This window comes from Enhydra lutris, unplaced genomic scaffold (genome assembly GCF_002288905.1).
Source record: "Enhydra lutris kenyoni isolate GAN:26980312 unplaced genomic scaffold, ASM228890v2 scaffoldscaffold18, whole genome shotgun sequence".
NCBI classification, from domain to species: Eukaryota; Metazoa; Chordata; class Mammalia; order Carnivora; family Mustelidae; genus Enhydra; species Enhydra lutris.
Window position 1 is genome coordinate 23,983,995 of NW_019154102.1, and position 11,345 is coordinate 23,995,339.

Below are 11,345 nucleotides of genomic sequence, written 5' to 3' on the forward strand. Positions count from 1 at the left end.
TTCTGAAATTGGGCAGGAACAGGAAGGCTCTGTCACCAGAGCCCCCAGATCATGCCGCAGACCCACACACCATGACCGCCACCATGGACTGCAGAGACCGCAGCCTGTGACGCTGACTCCGTCATTGTCAGTAGCCAGAACGCTGGACCCGCAAGCCATGGAGGCTCCCTCGTGGCTCGCTCGCTCCACATTCAAAGTCCAGATCCGTCTGATGGGTGAGTCTAGACCACCAACCTGCGCCCATAGGCAAGGGAGCTGGGAAAGCAGACCTCTCTTGCTTCTGCTGTGGGAGATAGGCTGCACCTCCCTCCGAGATGCGGAGGGTGGGGGATCTTCAAACAGGAGAAAGACCTTGATCCTGACATACCAGACTCTTCAGGGTCCACTTCAGGGAGTGGAAATTGAAGGTCTAAGATCATTCTTGTAAGAAGTTTGGAGGGGGAGGAAAAGACAGGCATTCAACCAAGGGAACAGCAAAACCCAAGGATATTTTTTTTGCTCTTCTTTTTTTCTTTTCTTTTGGGCAAGATTAAGGGACCTTAATAGCAGTTTCCTAGAGGAGAAGAACCAAGAAAATGCCTTGACACGACAAAAGGAGCTGGCACTCCTGTCCACGGGTATGGCAGCAGGACACGACTGTCCGAGGACGAGAAGCCTCTGGACAAAGGACAATGCCTCTGAAACAGACGAGCAAGACGCATCACCAATGACTCTTCAAAGGTTTCAGTTGTCTGTTGCCTTTAATTAAACTCTAAATAGAGAACATATTCTTCTATGATTATAAAACGGAAATGTCTATGAACAAAATAGATAACTTTTTGGCAAATGCCTAGGAAAGGATGGTGTCAGCCAAGTTCCTCCAAGGCATTGAGCAGCAGCATCTACGCGGCCAGGGCACGGTCAGTGTTTGGGGACGGAGGTAAATATCCGCAATCCGTGCATCCCTTTGATTTCTTCTTTCAGCGCCTAAGCAAGGAGGAGAGCGTCACTGTTTTGCACTTGACACTGAGCAGTCTCTATGAGTATCTGTAAACAGCTGTCTCCGTGGGAGGCCCTGCCCGTGCTTTGTCTAGGCAGTTTTGCCTTTTTTTTTTTTTTTTAGAAAATAGTTTATTTTTTTAAATTAATGTCTAAGGAGGCTCAAAAATCTAAAGTTATAGAAAGGCATGAGGTAAGGGAGCGCCTGGGTGGCTCAGTGGATTAAGCCGCTGCCTTCGGCTCAGGTCATGATCTCAGGGTCCTGGGATCGAGCCCTGCATCAGGCTCTCTGCTCGGCGGGGAGCCTGCTTCCCCGTTTCTCTCTGCCTGCCTCTCTGCCTGCTTGTGATCTCTCTCTCTGTCAAATAAATAAATAAAATCTTAAAAAAAAAAAAAAAAGAAAAAAGAAAGACATGCAGTGAGGTTTCCCCTGACACCTGCCCTCCACCACCTTCCATTCCCACCTCTGTCCCCAAATGAGAGAAATGGTGTCAGTTTCTTGTGTGTCTTTGCAATGATTGCAAAATGCATGTTTAAGCTAATATGAATACATATCCACCCCGCTACCTTTTAATAACATACATGGTAGCATGTCAGACACGTTGGTCTACACTTCCCCTTCTTCACTAGCCACCGGAGGTCTTAACTGTGTACTGCTGGTGGGCCTAACAATTTGCCAGGGATACGGGTAGCCATGTGCCTCTGGCCCGACCTGATTGGTCCAGGGGTAACACATGACCCAAACTGGGCCAATGAGAACCTCTGCTGGGATTTTTCCGTGTGGAGCCTTGTCTGTTGGGTCACTATCCTTGAACAATGCTGGGGGCCCTGTTCTCCAGCAAACAGAGAAAGCCCATCTCCAGTAGGAGAAAATGAGGCCAACACTCAGAAGCCAAAAGCTCAGAGAGGGGGAGAGAGAGAACATGAAAAAGAACAAGCAAAAGAACTTGCTTAAGACCCTGAATCTAGATATGCCACAGAACTAGGTAATTTAATTACATGGGCCAGCTAATTCCCTTTGTTTACTTTTGCTACCTTACAACAACAAAAAAAATTCCTAACACATGTAGATAGGTTTATAGGGTGAAGGATCCTTAGAGACAGACACTCCAGCCCTATCCCTTTCTTTGATTAAAAAAAAGAAACAGAATCTATCCCCCATTTATACTCAGAAGAGAGGAACAGAATTAGGATGAGAAGCTGATGTTCTGGCCACTCCTCATTCCCCTGGGGCTCCTGTCCAGCCCTGATGCCAGGAGCTGCTGTGTGCTGGGCACCAGAGAACTGCCCGACCCTCTCCCTATTCACCTGCAACCCCCTCAACTCTGCAGACAACAGAAATGCCCTGGGAAAGAAGCCTCATGTCATGGGGCAGGGGGGGAGGGGGGGCGGGGAAAGGAACACAGCTCCCTGGGGCCACAGGCTCTCTGCTTTATGCAGGCACAGAATGCCCCCTAAAGGCTGTCCCCATGCCTGTGTTTGGGCTGTCGCCAGGGCCACAATCCTTAAAGCCTCCTTGGCTAGGCGTGGGCCCAGCCACCCTTTACAAGGAAGGCCTTGATCCCCTCATGCCCTGTGTACTTAGCCCTCCCAGTGCCTTCTTCCAGCTCTCCTGCAGGCTTCCAAGGTCACCCAGGTCACAGTATCTCCCAGCTACAGAGGGCCTTAAAGGTCATGTGGGTCACTTCACAGTTGAGGTCCTGGTAGGGAAGTGACTTAGCCATAGGCCCACAATTTATAAGATGCTGTTTGGGTAAACATTTCTCAGCGCCTGCTATTGTGCTGGGGTCACAGGTGCAAAAGGCATGGGAAAAGGATGAAAAAGATAAAGGGAAATAATACAAGGGCACAGAAAATGGACATGGCGGACAGTGACAGGTGCTGCCGGACCCTGAGGCCACGAGCGCTGCTGTGGGTGTTCATGGGAGGGGGTCAGCCTGCCTTGTCTGTTCAGGGAGCGGGGCAGCTGGGAGTGGGACAGGCAGAGAGGCCACGCACCAAGCCCGGGAGGGAAGGCTGGGAACCTGTCACAATTCATGGGGAGGAGGCCTGGCTGTGAGTCAGGAGCAGGCAGCGAGAGACGGAGGCCGGCCACAGAGAGGAGAGTGGGTCTGGACTCCCTGGGCCATCAGGGCACCGCTGCAGGGCGCTGGGGTGGGCGGGAGGCACGGGTGGAGGCACCCTCCAGTAGCAGGTGAAGAGGCAACAGACAGCAAAGAGGCCAGAGCAGGGAAGAGGACTGGTACTGCCTGAATGCCTTCCATATACATCAAGAGGCTGGGCACGTGTGGCCAACACCTCCTGCGATCTTTGCACACTGAGGCTTGGGTCCTGCTGTGAAGCAGACAGCCAGGAAGGAGCCAGCTTCCTCCAACACAAAAGGGAACTCAGTGCTCACTTCTCTCCCTATGGCTGTTTCCCAGCATGGGAATAGGATGGATAGCAACCCTGGGGCCTGGCCCAAAGTCAAAACCAGAAGAGAAGGCTGATGAACCCCGGGAGCTGAAAGAGGCCAGGCTATGCGTCAGCAGGTCCCCGAGGAGCGGCATGTTCCTGCTGAGGGTGGAGCAGGTGTGAGTCGTGATAGCGGGGATGCCCTATCCCTGGGGAATCAGGCAGCGACTGTCTGACAGTAGTGGATTCCAGTAACAGATGGACTAGGTGGCCTTTTCAGGGCCTTTGGGGCCTGAAAGTCTCGTTCTATTAGGGTGACTAAGCAAGATCAATGCGGAAAGCTTCACCCCAGCCCAGGGCCACCAGGACCCCACCCGACAGCCTGGGCATCCAGAGGGACCAACCATCATCCTCCCAAAGCTGCTGACTCGGCACCCACGGAGCAGAAGCCAGGCTGTGGAGTCTGCTCCCCTCTCCTTCACTCCATTGCTAGGCCAGCCTCCTCCTCCATGACAGCCCCTGGGAACCGTGATTCCCAACACCTCAAAGAGGCGGGCAGCAAACTCCGGGTCCAGCTCAGCCCCGCTGCAGGCCAAATGACTTGCTCTTAAAGACGTTGCCTTCTGTTGCTCCCATGGACTCCCCCATGGCCAACACCTGCAAATGCAATCCTTGGAAAAGGCCCAGGAGTGCACAAATCCCTTGAGGCATGTGTACCGGAGCCCTAGCAGCTTGCTGTGGTTAATGAGGGCCCCCGCCCAGGGTCAGGCTCCGGCTCAGCGGGCACCTGGCTGTGGATCCACATGGCCTGCCCGAGGGGCTTGCAATGGCGGCCGGCAGTGCTTGGGGGTGTCAAGCGTGGCTGCTGGGGTGCCCGGGGTGACGAGCGCACTAGGGCCAGCAGGGGTGTTCTCTGAAACGGGAGCGCGTGCAGCCACCAAACGTTTCCGTTGTCTATAAGCCAATAACTACACCAGGCCAGCTCTCCTTACTGTCTGCAAACGCTCCACAAAGACCAGTTGAGCTCCTTTAGGGGCCAGCGGCCAGGTGTGGGGACACAGAGTGGACAGAACAGACCCAGGGCTGGCCCATGTGAGCTCAGCTTCCTAGGGCCCCGTCAGTCAGCACGCAGGGCTCTTCCGCTCCGAGGGTGCCGGGGGAAGTCCGAGTGCTGCAGGCGTCCAGAGGAAGCCCTGAGCCCACAATGATGAGGGGACATTGCCCCCAACCCAGAGAATGGCTGCCTTCTGCCCAGACACGGAGCAGGCTCCGCGCAACGCTGTGGACAAGGATGACAATGGTGACGGCTGCTGACGTTTACCAAGGGCTACGAGCTGTCAGCGTTTGCAGTGCCACACGTGTGCTCTACCACTAATCTGCAAAACAGCCTTTTGAGGAAAGTACTGTTTCTCTCCTTGGTGACAGATTAGGAAACCAAGGCACAGGGAGGTTTAGTAAGTTGCTCAAGGTCACAAAGCTAGAAAGCAGCACAGCCCACATGTGTAGTGCAGGCAGACAGACTCCAGAACCAGCATCCGTAACATCTTGCAACGGCAGCCCCAGCCCAGGGGATGGGCTCAAATTCAGAGCGCCCCTAGCAGCCCAGGCACACCAGGCAGCCAGGGGAGTTCTGGGGACAAAACCCAAAGTCCTACCGGTTGGGAATGATTTGGGCCCGTCAGGGCCTCCCTGTCTTGCCTCCGCTCCCACACCTGAGATCACATAGGACTAGAAGCACTTGGGGGGAGCAGAGTAGCCCTCCCACCCCAGACGCCCCAGCAGGTCTGCAGCACACCATATGGCCGTAGGTGCCCACGTGCACGTGAAAGACTGGGCTCCGTGAGGAAGTCAAAGATGGATCCAAAAGGGAACAGCCCACAGAGGGATGATGGGGCCAAGGGACAGTCAGCAGGGACATACATATCTAGGATGAGAGGCAGAGAACGCTGGAGGAGGGTGCGGGGACATCCATTCCCTGCCAGGCAGGCGGTGGGGGCAGCATTTTGAGCTGGGTGCCAGAGAGCAAGGGCGCCCAGGCAGGAGGGCTGATCTGGGCGAAGGTCCAGAGCCACAGACAGAAAAATGGGCAGGGGCCAAGGGAGGCTTCGTTCGGAGAAGGGTGGGGAAAGGCCTGGAACAGCAGTCTGGGACATCTGAACTAGAGACACAAGGGGCCACGGAGGGATTCTCATGACGAGAGCTGTGCTGGACAAAAATGAAACTAGCTAGCTCCCAATGTGCAACACCTTCCAGAATAATGTCAGACACACCTGCTGCGGGGGGTGACTTTGCAGATACAGGCCAGGGGCCCAGCCTGGCATAAATTCCAAGTAAAATAAGCACAGATCATTGAATAAATTGGACCTTAGTCTGGTTAAATCTGATGTTCCAGACCCCCAATATCCTGTCCCTGGGTCTGGGGCAGGTGGAGCAATTCTCAATCATGCCGTGCCTCAATTTACACATCTGTAAAGGAATCCAAAGGGACGCTAAAAAAAAAAAAAAAAAAAAAAAACTTCAAATCTACAAAAACATCTGTTTTTTAGTACCTGTATGTTTACAAATATATACGGTAAACATTGGTAGCATTATACAAAGGAATAAAGAAGGAAATGCAAAATAACTATTGGGTGGCTTGTTTTCAATTCTGAATAAAATTGCTATTTGCCCACAGTCTGATTCCTGATAAGTTCCATATTATATTTTTCTCAGGTCTTGAATGCTGCCTGTATGAGCCTTATTCTTTCCTTGGGCTGACAGTTAAAATATCATCCCCGCTCGTCAGGCTCTTTCAGGACACTGGGGACCAATGGCAACAGAGCCGTGTTGCTTCTACTGACCTGATTTACCATCTGGTGCTGCTGGACAGTTCTCTTCTCCTTAAATTCTTCTGACTCGATCCGGATTTCATACATCGCCCCACAGCCTCCTGAAATAAACATGACTCAAAGTGTTTCAATTATTAGCTTACGGCAGCCACCATCCCATATGTCCTCAAAGTACCGTACGATCCAAAGAAGGTCTGAATATTCTTATTCAGCACAAAGTTGCTAACATGGTGAGAAAAACCTCACGGCTGACGACTGGACCACATGCTCCCCACGGGGCCGCCTTGGTCCAAAATGTGCTCTTCCTTTTGCAAGCCAGATGCACTCACCCAGGATTATGCCTGTGGGGCACGGAAGAGACAGCACAGAGCATGGAAGGCCTAGGAAATGTCAGTTTGCCTTGTGTTTTTGTTGACAGGCCAAGAAACCCCATGGAAGAGGGATGGGAGAGGCCAAATTTCCTTGTTCAGCCTTCCAAAGGAGCGGCAATCAGTCTTTTTTTTTTTTTTTAAGATTTTTAAGTTTATTTATTTGACAGACAGAGATCACAAGTAGGCAGAGAGGCAGGCAGAGAGGAGGAGGAAGCAGGCTCCCTGCCGAGCAGAGAGCCCGATTTGGGGCTCGATCCCAGGACCACCGGGATCATGACCCAAGCCGAAGGCAGAGGCTTTAACCCACTGAGCCACCTAGGTGCCCCGGCAATCAGTCTTTTTAAAAATGCAAAAACACACTGAAGTTTGTTTTGAAAAAACCTGTATAATACTAATGCAAAGAAAAGACAGGAATGGAAGCAGGAGAAAGGGACACAGCAGGATAGTGGAGGTCACAGACATAGTGGCCATGGAGCTGTGTGGGTCTCTCTCTCTTTTTAAAGATTTACTTATTTGACAGAAAGAGAGAGAGAGAGCACAAGCAGAGGGAGCAGCAGAGGGAGAGGGAGAAGCAGGCTCCCTGCTGAGCTGGGAGCCCAACATAGGGCTCCCAGGATCCTGAGGTCAGGACTGAGCTAAAGGCAGATGCTTCACCAACTGCACCACCCAGGCGCCCCTGCACGGGGCTCTCTTTAGGCCCTCCTGGTCTGTGAGTAGCCTCAAGGGTCTCATTCTGGGCTTCCATGGGGCAGCAATAGCTTTCTGGTAGAGCTGTCAAGGCAGACCCTGTGGTGGACACATCCACCTGCATCCACATGGCTGGGGAGCTCATGCCGATGACCGATGAAGTGTGCTGTTCTAGCATGAACCAATGTGGGCAAGAGAAAACACATCCCCTGTGCTCAGAGCACCCAGCCAGTTTGTGAGAAGTGCAAGTTACTCAGCAGGCTTTATGCATACCAGGAATACGAGCTTTGCTTAACCAAGCTTCCCGGCCTTGATTCCCTTTCCATACTCCATCCAGGGTGAGGCAGACCCAGACCAAAGGTCAAGTTCCAGCTCTGCCTGACCCCAGGCCTGGGGCAGGTATAGGACTAGGAAGGTCAAGGCCTCAGAGCTGGGACATCACAGAGGGGGCCCTCCTGACCCCCCCTAACAACGGGTCTTTGGATTGATGAATTTGTCTGTAGTTTCCCTAGTTTCCCTAGAAAGTAGTAGAAAAACTACTTTCTAAACTTTCTCCCAATGCTTGCAGAGGTTAGGTTCTCAGAGAAGCAGTGAGCCCTCATGGCAATACACGATGCCAAAGATACATGTGGGCGTTCACCTGCACGCACAACTAACTGTCCCTGCTGAGCTGTTCCACACGTGTGACTGGGCAAAGGTCCTGTCCTCCTGGCCTGTGGGTGCAGAACTCACCTCCCCAGCCTGTGCCTAACATGCAGCCAGTCTGAATTTCTGAGGCGCCTGGGGCTGGCAACTGGACTGAGGACAGAGTCTGCTTGTGTCCCCCTGTGTCCTGGTGCTGGTTCCAGTTCTGCCACCTCCTCCCTGGGAGGGCCTGGGCAGGTTCTCTGGCCTTTCTGGGCTCGGCTCCTCGTGAGGAAAGTAAGGAAGTTATTTTCAAAAGGATAAAATCCTTCTGAGGTCTGCTCCAGCTCACCTTCCAGAAAAATGTGGAGAAAGTAAAGTAATGTTCATCTTCAAATCAAATCAAAGACTGTGGACCTGAGCCCCAGAGTCACTGAGAGGGACCTCATGCGACCCAGGCCAGGCTAACAGCCGCAAGTCCTCCCAGCCGGGCCTTATCCCCACACACAGTTTCCCTCTGACGCTTTCACGTCCCCACCTCCACGCCATCAGCTGGGAGAGGCTGAATTCCATCTGTCCAAAAGTCACACGTATTGAGAAGCCGCTGATGGTGAGTGTGCTCTGCCCAGCCCCCTGCCCCCTGCAGAGGGCAAAATCCCCATGGAAAAGAGGACAGAAAAACCTCACCTGAAATGTCAGTGACTTTGATAGCCGTAGCTCCAGGAAACTTTTCTTTGAGTATTTGGGTCACTTTGAGCTCCCCCTCAGTTTGCGAGGCAAACATCCGCTGGGCACAGTGAAGAGGAAGCTGCCAGAGAACAGAGAAGAGTCATCGCCCAGCAAGACGATGGCACCCCCCAGGCCAGGCCAGGCCACGGTGCAGGCCTCCCGCCACTGTCCTGCCAGCCAGGGCCCAGGCCCCCAAACAGCTTGGCCATGGGCTCCATCCCAGGCACTGTGTGGCATCGCATGCCCACTGACGCTCCCTAAGACCCAGAATAAGCTTTTTGGGGAGTTAGTGGAGGTAGGGAGTGGAACTGTAAATTATAGTTTGACTCCAGACACAAGGCAACTCAACAGATCTTTGAATCCCTCATGATAACACTGTGAGAGAGACACCATCATGATGTCAGTTTTGGAGGCGAAGAAACGGGGGGACTAAAGCAAGGGCTAAGGTTAGGTTCACTGGTGAGATGGGGAGCCAGAGCCTGGGCAACCCGCCTCAGATGTGCCTCCCAGGCCAGCATGCCACCGACCACACACTGCTGAAACCAGACGCCACCTGTGCCTTAGGTCTGATTCACATTTCACACCCTCCAGTGGGATGTGGCCTTGTGACCTACTGCTCAGTAAGCCAGCCACACTCTGTGACATGTACCAATTCTTATTGGGGAGAAGTAGCAGAATTCTACTAAATTACCTGAAGGAGAAATATTAGATTATTTACCATTGGTAACAACACTCCCCTTGCCCCCAGTGGGTACCATAGGGAGCCAGTGCTTCTGAGGGGGACATCTCCAACCTTATGGGATGAAGAACAAAAAACCAGATCTGCAGCCCTTTGACTGGGCTAAGCACATGCTGAAAGGGAGACTGACAAGAGAGCTTGGCAGGCCTTGAATGTCCAGCTAAAGATTTTGGAGTTTATTAGGCCTCTTGGTGCCAAAGTCACCTGCACAAAACAGTGCCTTTTGAAGCTAGCCCAGATGAGAGGTATTATTGCAAACGGAGTAGACTGGGCTGGGGACTGGAGGGGGATGGCGGGTGGGACACAGGAGTGCTGTTCATCTGTGCTGGTGCTGAATGTACCATCCCTTCAGCCTTTAGTCCCACCTGTCCTCAGGCTGTTCCTGAAGGCCTAGAGCAGGGTCCTGTGGTAGAGACTCTCAAAGCACCTTCTTCTTCTTTTTTAAGTAGGCTCCACACCCACTGTGGAGCCCAACACAGGGCTTGAACTCACCACCCTGAGTTCAAGAAATGAGCTGATACCAAGAGTTGAACCCCTGACCAAGCCACCTGTGCCCCGAAGCACCTTCTTTAAAATGATCTGTGCACTGGCTCTTTCACCAGCTGGTTTCAAAGGCCAAGACTGAGTCTACCCTGTTACTGCAGCCTTCCAAAGCTGGGCCGGGACAGGCCCTCCAGGAGACTTGGGTGATGGATGGCTGAACGAATGAACAAATGAACAAGCAGAATGAGCACAGCACGCAGGGCATGACTGCTCGCACCTGCAAAGAAGTTGCCGTTCCAGCAGACAGCTGAAATGCAGGTCAGAAAAATGGTCTGGGGGGCGCCTGGATGGCTCAGTGGGTTAGGGCCTCTGCCTTCGGCTCAGGTCGTGATCTCGGGGTCCTGGGATCGAGCCCCACATGGGGGGGGTCTCTGCTCAGCAGGGAGCCTGCTTCCCCCTCTTTCTCTGCCTGCCTCTCTGCCTACTTGTGATCTCTCTCTCTCTGTCAAATAAATTCAAACAAAAAAAAAAAAAAAGAAAAGAAAAGAAAAAAGAAAACTGGTCTGGAGTGAGATCAAGGGACAGAAACTTGATGTTGTGGGCCTAAGACTGGGCTGGAGGAGGGGGTAAGATGGAGCCTCTTCTGAGGAAAGAGCACCGGACGGGCAAGGGCAGAGGGTAACCAGGTGGCAGGCAGAAGCAGTAATCGCTAAGGACTGAGGGTACTTAACATTGCTGATTCCTTGGGAGGTCTTTCCTCCATTTTAGCTGATCTGCAGGCAGCGGCCTTTACACGAGCAATCTACTGACAAAATCCCTGGAACCCCGACTGTCCGCGCGGAGAGTCACCAGCTCTTCATACTTGGCGGAGGCAGGTTCAAGAGCGGCAGAAGAGAAGGAAGAACGGGAGAGCAAAGTGGATGAAGCGAGGAAAGTATAATCAGGGAGGAGAGAAAATTCGGAGAGCGCGTGACGAGTGCCCTCTGCTGGGCTTTTACTCAGGGCGTGTGGGGCTTGGAGAGGGTGAAGGTCCCAGAGGCTGGGAGGACTTGCCCAAAGCCCAGACCGTCGCACTCTCCGGCAGGCACGCCAGGACCGCGAGCTGGGACTGCCGGGTCTCCGGCTCGGTACGTCCACATCGCTCTCTCCGCGCCCAGATCACAACTGTTTCCGTGTCTGTTCCCCTCGCCCCCACCTCCACCTGCTCGGCAGCTCCGCCAGCGCGCGCCGGGGCCTGACACTTCTCGGAGCCCCGCCGCCCGGGCCCACGGAAGGACCTAACCGACGAGGAATGAATGAGAGAAGGGAAGGGGAGGGCCCAGGCCCGGCGCCGCGCTCTCCGCGAGCCCGTCCTCCAGCCTCGACCGGCCCCGCGGCCCCTCCGCAGCTCCCGCCCGGGAACCACAGCCCTGCCCCGCCCGCGCTCACCCCGCGTATCCCGCGGAGCAGCGGCGCCACCACGGCCGGGCTCCACGCCGCCATGCCCGGCCGACGCGGCCCGGCGTCCGAGGT

The 11,345-nt window shown here is 53.7% G+C and overlaps 1 protein-coding gene across 1 annotated transcript; it reads right to left on the minus strand.

Moving 5' to 3' along the window:
- Window positions 1-522: 522 nt before the first annotated feature.
- Window positions 523-11,345, minus strand: LOC111148160 (bolA family member 3). The gene is made up of 4 exons (XM_022504602.1): window positions 11,262-11,345; window positions 8,570-8,690; window positions 6,213-6,301; window positions 523-966 (listed from the first exon to the last, which is right to left on the minus strand). The coding sequence occupies exons 1-4, from the start codon at window positions 11,313-11,315 to the stop codon at window positions 901-903; spliced, it is 330 nt and encodes a 109-aa protein (XP_022360310.1). The 5' UTR covers window positions 11,316-11,345; the 3' UTR covers window positions 523-900.